A 17468-nucleotide genomic window follows, 5' to 3' on the forward strand; every position below is an offset into this window, starting at 1 on the left:
TCCTAACGTCTTTCTTTTTTCTTTTGTGCAGTCTTCCGAAGATCTATCTTCAATTGGGAGCCAAGGTTCTCTTGAACACCTCAACATTCATACAAACAATTCATCACCAGACGGCTCTCCACAAATCACTGCCTGTGTTACAAACTCAAGTAAGTTGCAACGTTCGACAGTTTTCTTTTTTCCCCATTCCCCCTTTTTCCACTCTTAGAAACTAGTCTTACTCTGACATATTTTTAAATGTTATATTTAAATCTGTAACCCTTGGTCTACATGTACATGTTTTTACTTGTAATTCATTTTATTATATATAATTTATATTTGTATGTATATTATTGTTTTAATGTTTTATTGTTTATTTTATTACTGGTATTACAACCAGATTAGGGGAGGCAGGTTTTTGAACCACAGTACTTACTTTGCTTTTGTTTCTTCTAGCCCATCTGGAAGTATTTGTGTACTTTTTTGTATACTTGGATTTACTTTTTTTTTTTTTTTTTTTTTTCTGAAATGTTTTTATCAACCCAAAATGAAAACTTTTCTTTGAATTTCTGAATTGCCCAAATCTTGTGAGATTAATCCCAAGACGATTTTGGATGACGAGTGATGTTTTTTTGTCTTTTGTTCTTGTGTAGCTCTCGTGAAAGAGAAAGGAACAACGTACGCTGTCTATGCGATCCACGTCACGCGCACCGACCCGAAGGGTGTAACGGAAATCTGGGACGTCTACCGGAGGTTTAGCGATTTCCACGATCTCCACATGTGTCTGACGGAACGCTTCGATACTCTGTCCTCCATGGCGTTACCGAGTAAACGTCCAATTAGAAACACAGCAAAGAGCTTCCTCGACAAGAGGGGTAAAGCACTGACGACGTATTTACAGGTATGGCACAAGACAAGCGAGGGCGCTGTCAATGATAATGCTGTGATTTTTTTAATGTTTGTTGCAGAGTGATGCCAAAGTAAATTTTTGTGCAAATTTATCTGTCCTTATGTCAATGCATTTTTACTGTTTATTTGGTTTGGTGTAACACCATGTGTGTATCTAATTGCCAGGTAGAGTTGTTCTTAGGGAACTGTCATGCTTTATTCTACTGCCGTGGAGTAGATAAACGGAGGTTCGGGAGTCTTCTCAGTTCTGAAAAGAACTGTCCTGCTTTTTAACTATTACCAGGGCGGATGGTATAGAAATTAGACTGGACTACTACTTTAGCTTATAGGATCGTAATTAACTGTACTGCCGCGGAGTCAGTTCTGAGTTGGTCTCAACGTTTCGACTAGCTTGCTCTAGTCATCGTCAGGAGTACAACTTATGTTGTACTGTCTTTATGTCAATGCATTTTTACTGTTTGTATTTACTGTCTTTATGTCAATGCTTTTTTACCTTTTACATAAATTTACTGTCTTTATGTCAATGCATTTTTACTGTTGTATCTACTGTCTTGATGTCAATTTTTTTTTACTTTTGTATCTACTGTCTTTATGTCAATGGATTTTTACTGTTGTATTTACTGTTTTTATGTCAATGCATTTTTACTGTTTGGGAAGTCCTGTAAGGGTCTTGTGTTTACAGTTTTTGGGGGGACTGTGGTATTTCCTTGCTCTTACCAGTTGTTAGTTTTTTAATCATTGTCTTATCATTTGTTATGCGCTTGTGTACATTTTATGGAATGGGCGCGATATGAATCAATAAGTTATAAATGTATCATATGAAGGTTCTTTTTGAAATTTGTCCTTTTTTTTCAGGAATACTTTTAAATTACCTCCTGTTTCCTTAAATATTACATTTGTATTAGTATTATTATTATTATTATTCTTTTGGGGATTTGTGAGCTCACTTCGCAAGGGGTCTATTAAAGGCAGTGGACACTATTGGTAATTGTCAAAGACTAGCTTTCACAGGTGTATCTCAACATAAGCATAAAATAACAAACCTGTGAAAATTTGAGGTCAATCGGTCGTCGAACTTGCGAGATAATAATGAAAGAAAAAACACCCTTGTCACACGAAGTCCTGTGCGTTTAGATGGTTGATTTCGAGACCTCAAGTTCTAAACTTGAGGTTTCGAAATCAAAATCGTGGAAAAATACTTCTTTCTTGAAAGCTATGGCACTTCAGAGGGAGCCGTTTCTCACAATGTTTTATACCATCAACCTCTCCCCATTACTCGTCACCAAGAAAGGTTTTAGGCCAATAATTATTTTGAGTAATTACCAATAGTGTCCACTGCCTTTAAGGTCCCAATTAAATTAATTTTGTGTTCCATTTCTCCGTCTTTGCAGACTTTACTTAACATCGATGTGTTGAGTAATAATCCGGGGATGCAAGGCATCGTCTGTAACTTCTTAGAGCCGGGTGTTTACAACAGAGGCAAGGGTCAACTTGCTAGAAAGGTACAAATCGGGAAGTTACTAAAAAACAATGAACCATTGTGCGGTTGAATCAAATCAGATCCTGAAGATCTACACAACAAGTTTTCTTGACAACTTGAAATATCTTTAAATTGTAAACTTGAGTGTACAACCATGTGTAAAATCTCCTTTTGAGGAGTATATTGGCCCTTAAAAGAGTCAATGTGGTCTTGTCGTTTCGAACCGTATTCTCTTCTTGTCTGGAGGAGAAAACTTGATTCAGTTAAATTGTTGTCACTTTCTCTCTACAGATGGACCACATTGTCAACCCGTTCAAAACAGGCGTTCGAAGTGTAGCTCACACAGTTCGCTCTGTACCCGGTAACCTGGTAGACGGGGTTAACATGGTGTCCGACAAGATGACAGATAGTATCAATAAAGTATTCACTAATAAAGTAAGTAGGACTGTCTGCAAGTTTATAAGTTAAAGGGAAGGTACACGTTTGGTAATTACTCAAAATAAGCATTAACTTAAAAACTGACTTGGCCAACAAGCTTTGGAGAACTGTCGATAGTATAAAACATCGTGGAAACGACTCCCTCTGAAGGAGACCAGTGTTCTCACTTGGTGTATCCCAACATATGCATAAAATAAAAAAATTTGGGCTCAATCGGTTCTGGAAGCACACAAATTCGTCCAACAAGGGTGTTTTTTCTCTCATCATTTTCTTGCAACTTCGACACCTGATGATTGAGCCCAAATTTTCACAGGCTTGTTATTCTATGCTTATGATGGGATACACCAAATGAGAACACTGGTCTTTGACAATTACCAAACGTGTACAGTGCCTTTAAAGGGGGGTAACCACTCTTTTTTTTTGAAGCCCAATTTTTGAAGCCCAATTTATGAAGCCCCCAGCTGTAGGCCTGGCAATTGTTCATTCTCCTATTTGTCTATATACAGCAGCTGTTTCCTAGTCATCAACATACTGTAGTGATCTATCCTGAACCAACCGCAAAATGCGAACTAATTGCTAAGCGTGAGCAAATTGCTAAGCGCGAGCGTGTGCGCGTTTGGTTTCCTATTAATAATATTGTGATTTAGAAGATGATTAATAACAATGGTGAGAATAAAGTGAAGGAATGTATTAATAAGGGGAGTTTGGGTTAGACTTGAGAGCAGAGAAGAGCTCGAGCAGAGAGCTCTCAATAAAATAGTTACGTTAAGAGACATCAATTTACTTGAGTTCAACTTGTCATTTGTCTGTTGTGAACTTCAACTTCAACTTCAAGCCCTCCCGATGAATACTACTGATTATACTACTCCGCAGGTACCAAAAGACCCAAACAGACGCTACAATACAAAAGAAAGGAAGGTTAATAATTTTGTTTTGTTTTGTCCTCTTTTCCAGTCCAAAGATGAGGAGTCCGAAGATATGGGCAGAGTGTCGGAGCACATACGAGCTGATGTAAGTTTATTTGACTTTCAGGAGTAGATGCTCTTTTAGTCAACGTTAATTTCTTTTGCGTAGTTTTATTTATACAGTATGCATTGTTAACTTCTTACTTTTAGTGTTTGTGTGAAGTGCCTTTGACACCCTTTAGCTATAGAAGATCTATTATTATTATTTTTATCGCCTGCCTGTTTTGGACAATACAGGATGATGATAACATTCCACTAAGGATCATGCTGTTACTGATGGATGAAGTATTCGACTTGAAGAGTAAGGATCAATGGCTGAGACGTCAGGTTGCTACCCTTCTAAGACAAATCATCAAAGCGGCATTTGGCAGTAAAATAAACAGGTATAAACAAAACAATATTCAGCAGACTAGAATTTCCAGCCAATGTGAAATATTTTTTTCTGCATAAAACAAAGTTATCTTATCACAAACAAATACAAATTATTTTATGAAAAGTTCTGAAGCCATATTTGCCTGACGGGGGCCAATTTTATAGAGCTGTTTAGCAGAATACTGCTTGACAGATTGAATAGGGCACCAGTCACGACAATGTAAACCTTATGTATTTTGGCTGGTGACCTGTTTCTGTCGAGCAAAACATTTCTTTGCTTAGCAAGTTTTTGTGCTTCCTGGTTTTTGTGAACTTAGGCCAGGGAAACTACTGTTGGGAAGAGCACATCATTTTCTTTAATGTGATATGTTTTGCCATGTTTAACATTTACCTTCTATATTCAGTTGTTTGCAGTTGTTTGCCGATTATATCATTTTGTCAGAATTTGTCATTTGATTTATTATCCATATCTAGACTATGTATGTATTTACTTACAGTTTTTAAGGTCAGTCTATAAAACTTCTCATGTAAATTGATTTTTAAACACATAGTTATTTACTTTGATCTTATTAGTTATATATTAATTTGAGTATTTTCTCATTTATTGTTTTGATTCAGTTAGGATTTTGTTTCCTATTTTAAGATTGGACTAATATTTGAAATCTCTTACCTGCAGTAAAATTGTGGAAAGCGTCGAAGGATTAACATCTCCCGAACAAATCGCAGAATATGTCAAGCAGTTCAGGTAAAATATCAACTCCCAAACCCCTATTGTTCCACATACACCGAAAGACACCTTACCTCTTCGAAACAATGAGAGTTATTAATGGCTCACAGTTATGTATACATAATTCATGGAATTACATGTTTATTAAAATGGTGTTTATTTGTTTTTGTTTTTCGTTTAGGGAATCGTTTTGGCCCGGTGGGATCCTGGCTGAGGTGGCTCCAGAGAGAAGTGAGAATGTCAAGTTAAGAACGCTTGTCGCTGCTAAGGTTAAATTGTTCAGCAGTATACCAGGTAGGTGTGATATAAAAATGATTTTAATTTGTTCAAACTTTTTTTTCTTTTATTTTTTTCTCTCGAGGGTGCATGATTTATGAGTTTGGAAACGTTCTATGAGGTTTTTATGTAATTTCTATTTCAGTTATTTATTTTTTTCAAAACTTGGTTGTAATTATTAGTTAGGGTCCAAAACATGATATTAGTTTGGAAATTTTGTTGAATCTAGTTGTGAAAATTTGCCCCTTTTTTTGTGTAAAGATGAACTCAAGAATTTTATCGGAACGGAGACGAGTCGTCGGGGGATGATGCGTCTTATGCAGATGCTCCAGAACCGCGCCCTAAACAAACGTCTTCTCTACGTCATCTTTGAGGGCCTTCTAACCATCATCTTCCGCGCCAATAAGTTCAAGGAAGTCTTCCGGAAGTTGCACGGGCAGTCCCCGCGGCTACAACAGCGGCGGGAGAATGGCACGATGCAGCAGCAACAGCAGCAGCAACAGCAGCAGCAGCAGAAACCAATGAATTGGCAGCACGTTAACAAGGTGCGGAATCGGGAACAGTTGCAACGGCGGGACACAAGGTGACCCAGGTGGAGGGAGAGCTAATAATGGAACAGCCACCCTTTTATGTTTGTTTTGGGGAATCCGCATGGGAGGGAGTTTGTTGGTTGGAATCTCCGGACTGCTTTTCGCCAAATATTATTTCAAGAGTGTATTCTTTTCTGAGACCACAGAGAGAAATTTGTGAGAGTAGACAAAACACCAAAACTATGCGCTGTTTTCCTTTTTGGTGAAAGCGACGAAACTTGTGACGACACAAGTAAATAGTGTTCCTCAATTTGTTTCAGAAATATCAAACCCTAACACTAATTGGGATTTAAAACTTAAAATCTATTTGCGGATATAGAATTGAAATAGTAGAAGAGGCCATATTGGAAACACCTTCAACTTTCTATTTAAAAAAATAAAGTAACAACTTTTTCCGGATATGGAATTGAAATAGTAGAAAATCCCATATATATCGGAAAATCCTTTAACTTTCATAAACATAACCAAGTATATTAGTTTAAGAAATTTGTTTAGAAAAGCTTAAAACAAGTTTTCATGTATCCTCACTAAAATTCCAAAATCAATTTTAGACAAGACAAATGTCTCTGCCATGTTTGAAAAATCAGATTCTGTTTTTCCTTCTGTTTCTTAACTTTTATTCATAGTTAACCCAGGTATATATTTTGTACTCGTGTAAAATAACCCCAAACTATTTTTCAAATCTTACGATGGTGTTGAACCTATCCAGAAACATTCTTGCCCTGTTGTTTCGCTTGTTGTTGTTATTGTTGTTGTTTGTTTGTTTGTTTGTTTTGATTATGAAAGAATGTTTGTCGGCAATACTGTAAATAGAAAGTGCTATAAAAAGTGGATTATCTCCAGAACTATTTTTGAAAAATTGGAGAATGAAATCTCAAATCCTCAGTGCTTGTTTACAAAATGTGTTTCAGAAGTTGAAAGAGAGTGCAGTAAATTTGATTTTGTTTCAACCCAAAATAGTCTGTTTAGTGGACTTCAGCTCAGAACATGGGCGTACGGATGACTCGTGTGTTTTCGTTGATTTGCCTGAAATTTTGCACAGATAATAACACACTATCATTTTGTAATGTTGGGTAAAAAGTCCTTTAGGTTTTCTTCTGTCTGTGCCTGAATTTAGCGCAAGAGTTTTACCCAATTTGGAGGGCAGTTACCCCCCTTGGCTGCCCTTTGTCATACGCCTATGGTTAAGGAAAGTTCTCTTTCAGATTAACTTAGACATAGACTCATGCTCTGTTGAATCCGCATATAAAATCTGCGCAGACAGTCACCGTTGCCACCTTACAGCGCAAGCGAGAAATTTCTGCATAAAGCTGAAGTGCGCACAATTTACCAGAAGATGTTCTTACCTGTGAAATATGCTTACTTTAAATGTATTTTTTCGCTTACGGTAACTTCAAGTGTGGTTTTTTTTAAACGTGAAGCTTTGACTGCAAGGACCTGAGTGTCTCTACAAAAAAAAACAGTGACGATTTATGACCAAACTATTAACTTGAAGAAGAAAAACAACTTTAAAAAATAAAACCTGCAGGAAGAAAGGTTTCACCTAATAAAATCAGCTGCACTGCCACCTGTTGAGGATGGGTTGAATGATCGTGTACAAATTTTACTCTAAAGAAAATGCTTTTATTTATAAGTAAACAAACAATAAGCAGTATTTTTAAAATTGAAAATGATTGTTGTGTGTGAGAATTTATTGATTTTAAAGGAAATGTTTGTGAAATTGCAACTGATACTTCATGTCTTTAGGAAGTAACCTCTAGTTAGAGACACTGGACACTATTGGTATTGGTTAAAGACCAGTCTTCTCACTTGGTGTATCTCAACATATGCATAAAATAAAAAACCTGTGAAAATTTGAGCTCAATTGGTCATCGAAGTTGCGAGATAATAATGAAAGAAAAACACCCCTGTTACACGAAGTTGACATACTTTTATTGATTTCGAATCAACGTCGGCACTTCACACAAACAATGTTGCGAGATAAAATTACCATCTTGATCACACATCAGCTTTTGTATAAATATTACACAACTTATTTTGTTGCGGTCTTAACCAAAGTATGACCCTTCCTTTCAGGCTAAAATATTTGACATGGAGTCTGTAATTTTTGTCATGCTTACCGCCCAAAATGCTACCGCCCAAAATTTACCGGTTATTCTTACTAGCAGTTTCGACAAAACTGGACACGACCAAAGTTTGAGTGAACAAAATCGGTGATAATTATTTTTTACTAAAAAATCTCTGTATTTTGTCATATTACTTCCAAAAGCTGTTTTCTGAAAGCCGAATAAACAAATAATGAATGTGCAATAACGTTTTCTTTCTTAAATCCGATCACATCAACATTGAACATTGAACGTATGGCGACATCCCTACAGGTGATTGTACATATATAGCTATTGAAACAGGATACAGAACATTGCTAGAATGTGCGTAACCTTTTGTTTTAACCTAACCAATACTCATAATACTTTGTCATGACCATTTACAAAAACAAAAAAAACACAAAGAATTTGTTCATTACTTCACAGGAAAATATTTAACTTGGACGTCGACTGAATTGAAAGAAATTTGATATAGTTTTCAGCCAATGCCAGAATTTGATTTATTTTTTTAAATGAGCTTGACCAACCCCTAACATTTGTCATGAAGGGCACACAATTGTTATGAATATGTATACATGCTAGTTTGCATATATGCTAATTAGCATATATGCTAATTTGCCAACATGAATTATTCAGTTATGTCTGTTTTATGTGAACTCTTCCTGATTATGAATTATGTTTTGTAATAATGCTGTATAGATGAATATTAATATCTTGTCGCAGATTTGTAATAATATTTGAATGTACAGGTGTAATAAAAAGCACAGTAAGTAATAATATATTATTTTGTACAGGCTTAAAACAAAGTGAAATAAAACCGGGTGCATGGTTGATGTACTTTCAAAAGCACTTCTGAAATCGCAGTTGCTTTATTAAGAATTGCGAACTCTTCAAACCATATTTCTTCTTCTTTTTCTTCCTTTTGAGTGCAGCCTTTTTTGCCATTGGACACTTTTGTTAAACAGTTGTCCAAAGGCCCACACTTCGTGTATCACAACTTATATACAAAATCACAAACCTGTGAAAATTTAGGCTCGATCATCATCGGAGTCGGGAGAAAATAACGGGAAAACCCACCCTTGTTTCGGCACGTTTCGCCATGTCATGATATGTGTTTAAAATAAGTCCATAATTCTCGGTATCGAGAATTGATAAATTGTTTTAATGTTTTCTCAAAAAGTAAAGCATTTCATGCAATAATATTTCAAGAGAAGTCTTTCACCATTACCTTCTGTAAACCCTGTAAGTTATTCGTAAATCTGTGAACTTTTATTTTTTTTTTCTGATCCATAAGTGTATAATGGCTTTAAGTTATGATTGAAGATAAACACACTGCCAGACATACCGAGGTGAACCCTTCTTCTCTTTGCGATAAATGTGTACTGCAAGATATGTACTGGGGTCTTTTATTGTTACACCATAGAATAGCTCTATGAGAAACACACAGACCCCAACAACTTTTCAAAGGGACAAAGCAATAATGGTCTTGCCTTGGAACACAAGTGGCACACCACTGTTTAGTTTGGGTGTATTTATCAAATCTATACAAGTCAAAATGCCTTACAACTGACAATTTCTTAAAGGCACTGGACACTAAAATAATATTAATTACTCAAAATAATTATTGGCATAAAACCTTTCTTGGTGACGAGTAATGGCGAGAGGTTGGTAGTATAAAACATTGTGAGAAACGGCTCCCTCTGAAGTGCCATAGATTTAGAACTTGAGGTCTCGATACCAACCATCTACACGCACACAACTTCATGTGGCAAGGGTGTTTTTTTCTTTCATTATCTCACAAGTTCGACGACTGATTGAGCTCAAATTTTCACAGGTGTGTTATTTTATGAATATGTTGAGATTCACAAACTGTGAAGGCTAGTCTTTGACAATTACCAATAGTGTCCAGTGTCTTTAGAGGAAATAAATAACCAGAAACTTCATACTGATAATAACTCTTTTTTATTTTATTAAAATTTCCACAACAATGCCAAGCAACAATTCCAACCCACACCCCCTTGTTTATCAGACTATTGTCAATTTTACAGAGAGATTCTTGAACCCATTATTTCAACTTTTATATGCAGCCTTTACCCTCTTTTTGTCTTAGCATTCAATATCATCCACAAAGAGCAAGTTTGGATGAGCTACTAAAAACTTGACTTCACCGCGGTGCACCGACTAGACAGACCAGAAACCATAGAACACTGGCAGATTGACTGTATCAAACCATGCACTGGAGCATGGATGATGTGGTCAATTCGAGAGCTACGCCACAATAGACCGATCCATTAGGCTCCGCCCACGACGCACGTGTGAGCAAGAACACGTGAGCCTCTCCAACGCCTTTCTGCACAACTCTCCCGCGTGCACCAAGCATACGCGCACGCATGTCAGACCTTATTTGTCGGACCTTCGTTGCATTGTAATTGGTCAATACGCAATGGGGCGGAGCTTAATGGATCGGTCTTTTTCTGATCAAGTCAAGTTCCTCACCCAGACTTGATCTATGGTTGTTGTATGATAGATAAACTGTGCCAGCCCTCAGTGTGGTAAATGCATCTTCGCAGTACACATCATCGAGTCAACCCTCCTATTCACTGACCATTTAATATATAGCCTACTGTGGTTTTGAATGGTTGATAAACTATAATAGGATTTTGTGCATCGCATGCATCTACACAGTACACACATGTATTCAAGTTAAAGATAAACTGTGCCGGCCTTCAGTGTGGTAAATGCATCTTCGCCATACACACCATCGAGTCAAGCTTTCTACTCTCTGACCATTTAATATTTTGTCTACTGTGGTTTTGAATCATTGATAAACTATAATATGATTTAGTGTACCGCATGCATCTACACAATACACACATGTATTCAAGTTAGCTTCTGTACACAGTTGTGCCACCATACACAACACATTTACGATTCATTTAAAGCATTTTGCAAATTAATAATTTATGATAACCTCGGCTCATATCAGCTCATATAATTTTGTGTTGTAGGTTTTTTGGCTAACCAGATTTAGTTGGAAGAATTTCCAAAACGATTAAACTTAAACTCAAAATTTTCAAAACTAAATTGAAACCTCTTCCATTCAAGCACACTGCATCAAGAACTGTCCACTCGCATCGCTTCTTACGAAACATGTTGTTCTACATATGAATAAGGTTCGAGTATAAGCATTCTGATTGGACAATAGTTTGCATCTTTGAAACCTTCATGGCCACTGAACATGAACAACTTTAAGTTGGCCACTTTGAGAAAATCTTGACATGGCCCCTGCCTATGGATACCAGGATACCCAATTCTGCTCAAAATCAAATTGGCCCCTGAAATGAAAACGGAGAAACCCAACAATACTCCAACAAAATCTGATTTGCTTCTTGAGAAATCGTGAACAGAAACAACGTCTTGACGAGGAGTCTTTGTGAGATAGAGAGACAGAGATCACTTGAAGAGCAACTTCCACTTTGATTCCTCAGGCTTCAGGTTGTAGCCGGGTGCAAATTGCTTGTTGTGTATCTGGAGTTTTAAACAAAACAAAACATACAATTTGAGTAAAGAGCACTTTAATTAAAGGATTAATGTACCTTTTTTCATTTTTTTTGCAACCGTTTGATTGATATATAAATTGTTGATGTAAACAATGGTATTAAAATTTTATTTCAAAAGGTTGTTTTTTTTTTATAGATATAGCCGAAAATTGGAAGCAAATGTGTCCACACAAGAAAAAATCCCTCATAGAAATACAAAACCCGAGTAGGGATTGATATATAAATTGTTGATGTAAACAACAAAATAAAAATTTCAATTAAAAAGGTTGCATTTTTTTTTTATAGATATAGCCGAAAATCTGAAGGAAATGTGTCGACGCAGGAAGAATTATCTCCAATAGGAATACAATTCTGAGAAGCGATTACTCATATTCTTACTTTGGGGGATAAAATATCTGTCTCTATAGTCTAAGGATTCAAGTTTAAGCAGTAACTTGTGATCAAGTACGTCATTGTACCAGACAATATTCAAATCTAACTCGCTAATGGCTTGTCAAGTGTCTCTGGCTACAGCTGAAGGTACTGGCAAAATTATGGAGAACCCACTACCCTAGCCTAAGCCAGAGCCGATCTTTCAGTCCTGGCTTAATACCTACCTCCTCAAACTCTCTGGTCATGTCGTAGGCTTCCTGAGCACCGAAGGTTATTTCTGGGATATACTTCTGAATTTCCATGGCGGTAGCCACTTTGTATTTATTGGTGATGCTACAAAAAATATAGATATTTGATTTAGATATTTGATACAAAATTACTAAATAATAATAGTTGGGAAAGTAGTGCTTTCTGCTCTACCAGCCAGGCTCCCAGTGGATGATACCAATGCCTACATCATTACAGAGTGTGAAGGGGGTTACCCTGTTTCAGCTCAAGAAGGCATGAGAGACTGTCAGTGTTTTTTCTCATTTTGATTTTTGTCTTGTAAACAATTTTCTGGCCCAACAAAGTTTTGAGCTACAACCAAGCCCCTGCACTCATGTGAATTCTTCAAACATTTTGAGTGCAAGTGCAAGTGCAAACACTCCTTGCTTGAGTTAGACTTTTTCTTGGCAGGAATTTCTACTTACAATCTGTAGAGTCTATCCAGTGTGGTGTCATCGTCCTTATTCCAGGGCAAATGCTCAAACTTCAACATGTCAATGTCTTCAATAACCTGACGACATTTGTACAAGAAAACGTTTCAAAAATACGATAACACGCGTTTGTCAAAATGGGTCCCTATTACATTAAGTTGGCAAGCAGAAAACGGTACTTGGCAAAAGAAATTCTGCTAAGCAGATAACTGGGCACAGACAATGTTCAGAACATACTCTGGCTGTTTACCCAGTTCTGCTAAGCAACATTTTTTCAGGGCCCAATTTCAAAGGTAAGCAGGGAGTTTTTGCTAGTGTGCGTGTGAAATCCACATAACTAGGCATTCTTCGCCTACTCACCTAGTGCGGCAATTCGCCCGTTGCACAGTAAGCGGAGAATGGTGATTGTAAGCGCAGAATTCAGTGGTTAGCAGAGCCATGCAATTAGGCCCCCCTGCAGTTATGCAAAATGTCCGACAGAAACTTCTGGGCTGTTTGAGTGGTTTTAGCGTCTTACCTTATCTATGGCCATGGGCGCTTCCTTCCAGTCATAAGTCAGAACCTCTGAAGTTTCACTAATCTCAGGTAAGAAACGTTTCTTGTAGCTGTCCTCGATGTGCTGCAGGTAGTCATCTGGAATTGCAGTTTCAGTACTCTAAACCAATCATAACCAAAATAATAAATTATTGTACAAAGCAGGTTTTTCCCTTCGGTGACAGGCCAGCAGGACTGTTCAGTTAGTTATTAAACCTTTTTTACTTTTTTAATAGGACTGCTTTTCAACACTGAACTAGCCAGCCAGACCACTAATTTTGACTGGTTGTTGGGTGTTTTTAGTAGGATTTGGCCTTTAGAGATTGATTTCATCCAGAAATTTTGCACAGCAAAACATTTGAACTGAACATGATCCATGCACACTGAATGCTAATATTGAGAAGCAAATGATGATTTTTGAGAAGCATCCGTTACATTTTGTGAGGCGTTTTCTCTCTGGAGAATGATACAAAGTTCTTTAGGGATTGAATCCGTCCAGAAATTTTGCACAGCAATATATTTCAACCGAACATGATCCATGCACACTGAATGCATATGTTGGGAAGCAAATGATGATTTTTGAGAAGGAACTGATACACTTTGTGTAGCATTTTGCTCTACTAACTTGAGCAATCATTCACTGTTCTTATTCTTAGAAATGTCTAGATGATTTGAACAACCAGGAAGTCATTGTGGTCAAGTAAGTGGTTAGGCCGTGTCCGAAACGGCGACTTCGGCTACAGCTACAGCTAGATCGCGCGCGTCTGCCTATTCTTCAACACTGGTAGACGCGCTGATCTAGACGTAGCTGTAGCCGAAGTCGTCGTTTCGGACACGGCCTTAGACTGCAGGACTTGCAATCACAAGGTTGTGGGTTTGAATCCCCCAACTAACCGCTGATTTCACAATGACTAGAATAAATGTTGTCGTCTAGTTAGTGAATCACAACTTCTTTTTGTGTAATTCATTATCATAGACGTTAAACCAGTGTTTGTATGAGAGAGATTGGCTGTTGCCAGCTTGGCGTTCATATCCCATTGTGGGAGATTGTTGAGTTCCCTTGATGGGAGATCATTCAAACAAACAAACAAACAAACAAAAAAACAAACAAACAAACAAACAAACAAACAAACAAACAAACAAACAAAACAAACAAACAAAACAAGCAAACAAACAAACAAACAAACAAACAAACAAACAAACAAACAAACAGCATATGAGCAAATTTATGCCAATATGTAATTTACAAGATTTTTACCAAATCAGATGTAATCCAGATTTGACTTCTTATGAATCAATTAAGAGAGTTTGAGAATTCCTTACCCTTCCCCGCTCCTTGATCCTCTTCTGCAGGACATCCACGGGGGCGTCTAGGTATATGATAAGGTGTGGTTGGCGTAAACGATACAACGATATTCCTTTGATCTCTTGGTAGTAATCAGAACCTGGAATTCAATAATTGGATAAGTTACATTTTTGATTTCCAGAATAGACCTCAAATGCATTTTATGACATTTGAGTAGGGTATTTGATGTCATTCGAGTAGGGTGCCCTCGCCTAGAGGTCAGAGGGTAGTTGTTCATTGGCCTAACATGTGCACTATGCGTACAAATCTGTGCGATTGATTTACCTCTCACATGGCGGCTGGATGACGTCAATGCATAAGGATTATTGGCTTGGTAGGCCTACAGTCTCAATGAATATGTACTTGGTTGTTTTTAATCTAAAAACTTTTTGCAATTCATGTATAATCTGGGACCAATTTTAAGAGTCGCTTAAGCAGAAAACACTGCTGAGAAATTGTATGCTAAGCAGAAATGATCAGGATACCAGACACAAACTGTACATGTGACATGGTAGCTTGGCTGGTAAACTTATTTTGGTAAGCATACATTGGTTGTGCTTAGCTATTTGTTTGTCATGAGGCAGCTCTATGAAACTGGGCCCTGATATTTTGAGATACTATCTGCTTAAATGACACACTTCTGCCTGCCCGGAAACCCATGCAAGGTTCTGAAACTTTTGGGGGAATCTTTAAAAGGTTCCCAGGATTCCAGGCACATTCTTATAACATGTGATGGAAACAAATTATTGGCAAATATGCACACTGTCTACTGCCAAAAGAAACTGCAAAGAACAAACTTTGAAAACTGATTTCTTACAATGCTGCTTGAAGTACTTCATCTTTTGCATCGCCTCCAAGAAGACAAAGTCACTGTACACTGACCTCTCCATAACAACACCTTGACCTGAAAGAAAAGGTCAAAAGTTCAAAGGTCAAACTCTGCACTTGGAAGGGCTGGCCCTTTCCCTTGATCTGACCATGCCTTGGTTCATTTGTATTAAAAAGGGTAAATTGATTTAAACTTTTGACACAAATTGTAATTTTAGGCTATTTAACTTGGGGCTGTTGTGTTAGGCATGCAGTTTTGGCTGGTAAAACTTTTCATGCAAAGCAAAAACAGTTGCCTCTTTAGGCAAATTAATAGTGTGCTGAGTACCAATACAGTCACAACACTAACATTATAGAACAATTTCCTTCTTAACATTTATCAGGCATATTCAGGCTTGTATTCTAAGTTTGCACAATCTTTGTCTGTTCGTTGACGATTTGTACAATGCCTTGACACTTTTGTAAAAGGATCTTTATTCATTTTATTAGTATTATTATTATTAATACCAAATTGGTGATTGCTATTGGCGTGCTGTGGGATATTTCGAGGCCTGGGTCTCCTTCAATGGTTGAGAGACAACAAATCCAGTATAAATTTGTTGTGAGAGCAGTACCTGTTTCTAGAAGGTGCTGAAGTACATCCGCGTATTGTCTGAACCTCATTGCATACATCATCAACTGGAAACGGAAAGAGTGGCCATCTTTGGCGAATGGGTCCTCGTAGAATTTGTCAATGGACACATCGCCTGAAATATAACAGAAACACAAATTTATCATAGATTGATTTAACCATAAACAAGAATTTGAAGGTACAAATTATTTATATAACAAAACAACAAAAAGATCAATTGACTTTAGAATGTGATTACATAATTAGTAATTAAAAGCCACTATTGGTTAAGATGAACACTGGCACACGTTACCATGAAAATATCTGTAAGAAAGACAGTCTAGGCTTGCTAAAGACATATGGTGAGAAAGGTTGTAGCGTGAAATTACTTTAACTAAAAAATTTCCTTACCGATGAATTTCTTATCAAATTTCTTTCCCGGTCCAAGTTCCAGCTCGTCCAGATAGTGGATGTGGGCCTCGGGTATATGCTTCATGCCGAGCTTTGCGGCAAGATCTTGACTGAACGTAGATTTCCCACATCCAATGTTACCGTCGACAACAATGATTTTGCTGCGTTCGTCGAACTTGTGCATGAATTTGTGACCCGTGAAGAAGGTGAGGAGATTGTCAGTAGAAGAAAACATACCACGATGTGAAGGCTTGACGATGTTACAATGAAACGAAAGAAAATAAAATCATCATCTTGATCTCGCATTGTATGTGCCAATGATTATGAACTGTTACGCTAGCTTTTTGCAAAAAGTTGTTACAATTCTGTCATTGTGTCAATTGTCATATTTTAATTTATACACTTCTTCTAGAAACTATATAACATAAGGCTCTCGGGAGCCTTGGTTGTAGTTTCTGTAGAAGTATAATAATAACACTACAAAGAAATATGTTTTTTAATGATAAAATTAACCCCCAAATATCAATTCAAAGTAAAATTAAAAAAATGAAGAAAGTAGAAACTGGTGAAATTGAAAAGCTGAGTGATCAGATAAAAGTTAATACTAGTATTGAATATCCATTGGGCATTCTACCAAATTCTATTTATCATCAGAAAATAGGTGGTACAGTTAAAATACAATCAACAAATCAGTAATAAAGTTGCACTGTTTTAAAAAATCTTTAGTTTTAGTACCTGTACAAGAACCAGGGGCGCCATTTTGGAAGCCAGTCCACCGGCAACTTTGGTAACTCCACCGAATTTAACTGCCGATAATTTCACCTGGGCACCTCGGAGTCCCACTCTGCAGATGTGGAATACCATGGCTGCTTTCTTCAATTTGCTCACCGAGAGTTTTGAATCATCAAAATAACAATAAATCTATAGTTTTCCAAGCAAATAAGTTGTCATTTCTAACTTGTCCAGGCAGAAAGCCGACGAGTGCAGGGTAACTGTTAACAGCGCCCTCAAGTGGTTTTATTTCGTTATGGCTATTTGTTTAGGGGTGTGACCTAATTAAAGGGGGGTGGGGCATTTCGATTTCGGACCCTAACAAATAATGTAGCACACATCTCAGCTTGTCAACAACCCAACTTCCAATCGGTGTTTGTGTTTTTGTTTTCCCCGAAAGAGTAAAGATAAAGAGCATTGTAAACAAGGTTTCAATTCTGTTGGAAAAAAACCACCCAAAACCCCTAATAATATAGGCCACTACAACAATTCCCCCTC

General features: G+C 37.2%; 2 protein-coding genes across 5 annotated transcripts in view; one reads left to right on the forward strand and one right to left on the reverse strand.

Moving 5' to 3' along the window:
- The window catches only part of LOC117299975 (sorting nexin-13-like), a 35374-nt gene extending 27802 nt beyond the window's left edge, over positions 1-7572 (forward strand). For all 4 annotated transcript variants that reach the window (XM_033783607.1, XM_033783610.1, XM_033783609.1 and 1 more), the window contains 9 exons: positions 32-149; positions 633-880; positions 2280-2390; positions 2660-2803; positions 3761-3817; positions 4009-4154; positions 4820-4888; positions 5052-5164; positions 5408-7572. In XM_033783607.1, the coding sequence (XP_033639498.1) occupies positions 32-149; positions 633-880; positions 2280-2390; positions 2660-2803; positions 3761-3817; positions 4009-4154; positions 4820-4888; positions 5052-5164; positions 5408-5733 (1332 nt within the window). In that variant the 3' untranslated portion in view covers positions 5734-7572. The remainder of the gene's footprint in view (positions 1-31; positions 150-632; positions 881-2279; positions 2391-2659; positions 2804-3760; positions 3818-4008; positions 4155-4819; positions 4889-5051; positions 5165-5407) is intronic.
- Positions 7573-10235: 2663 nt separating this feature from the next.
- LOC117300360 (NADH dehydrogenase [ubiquinone] 1 alpha subcomplex subunit 10, mitochondrial-like) lies at positions 10236-17199 on the reverse strand. Its single transcript, XM_033784129.1, has 9 exons — positions 16935-17199; positions 16200-16449; positions 15793-15924; positions 15168-15254; positions 14329-14450; positions 12989-13126; positions 12466-12551; positions 11998-12106; positions 10236-11369 (listed from the first exon to the last, which is right to left on the reverse strand). The coding sequence occupies exons 1-9, from the start codon at positions 17061-17063 to the stop codon at positions 11295-11297; spliced, it is 1128 nt and encodes a 375-aa protein (XP_033640020.1). The 5' UTR covers positions 17064-17199; the 3' UTR covers positions 10236-11294.
- Between the last annotated feature and the right edge of the window lie 269 nt (positions 17200-17468).

The sequence above is a fragment of the Asterias rubens genome, chromosome 15, assembly GCF_902459465.1.
Source record: "Asterias rubens chromosome 15, eAstRub1.3, whole genome shotgun sequence".
In the NCBI taxonomy this organism is placed as follows: Eukaryota; Metazoa; Echinodermata; class Asteroidea; order Forcipulatida; family Asteriidae; genus Asterias; species Asterias rubens.

What these genes read in the sequence shown, in the direction of transcription:
- LOC117300360 (XM_033784129.1), bottom strand. Translation starts at nt 17,063, where the DNA reads ATGGTATTCCACATCTGCAGAGTGGGACTCCGAGGTGCCCAGGTGAAA. An exon ending in CGCCCCTGGTTCTTGTACAG is followed by an intron (nt 16,450 to 16,934) that starts GTACTAAAACTA and finishes AACATCGTCAAG; the next exon opens with CCTTCACATCGTGGTATGTT. An exon ending in GGATCAAGGAGCGGGGAAGG is followed by an intron (nt 13,127 to 14,328) that starts GTAAGGAATTCT and finishes TGATTGGTTTAG; the next exon opens with AGTACTGAAACTGCAATTCC.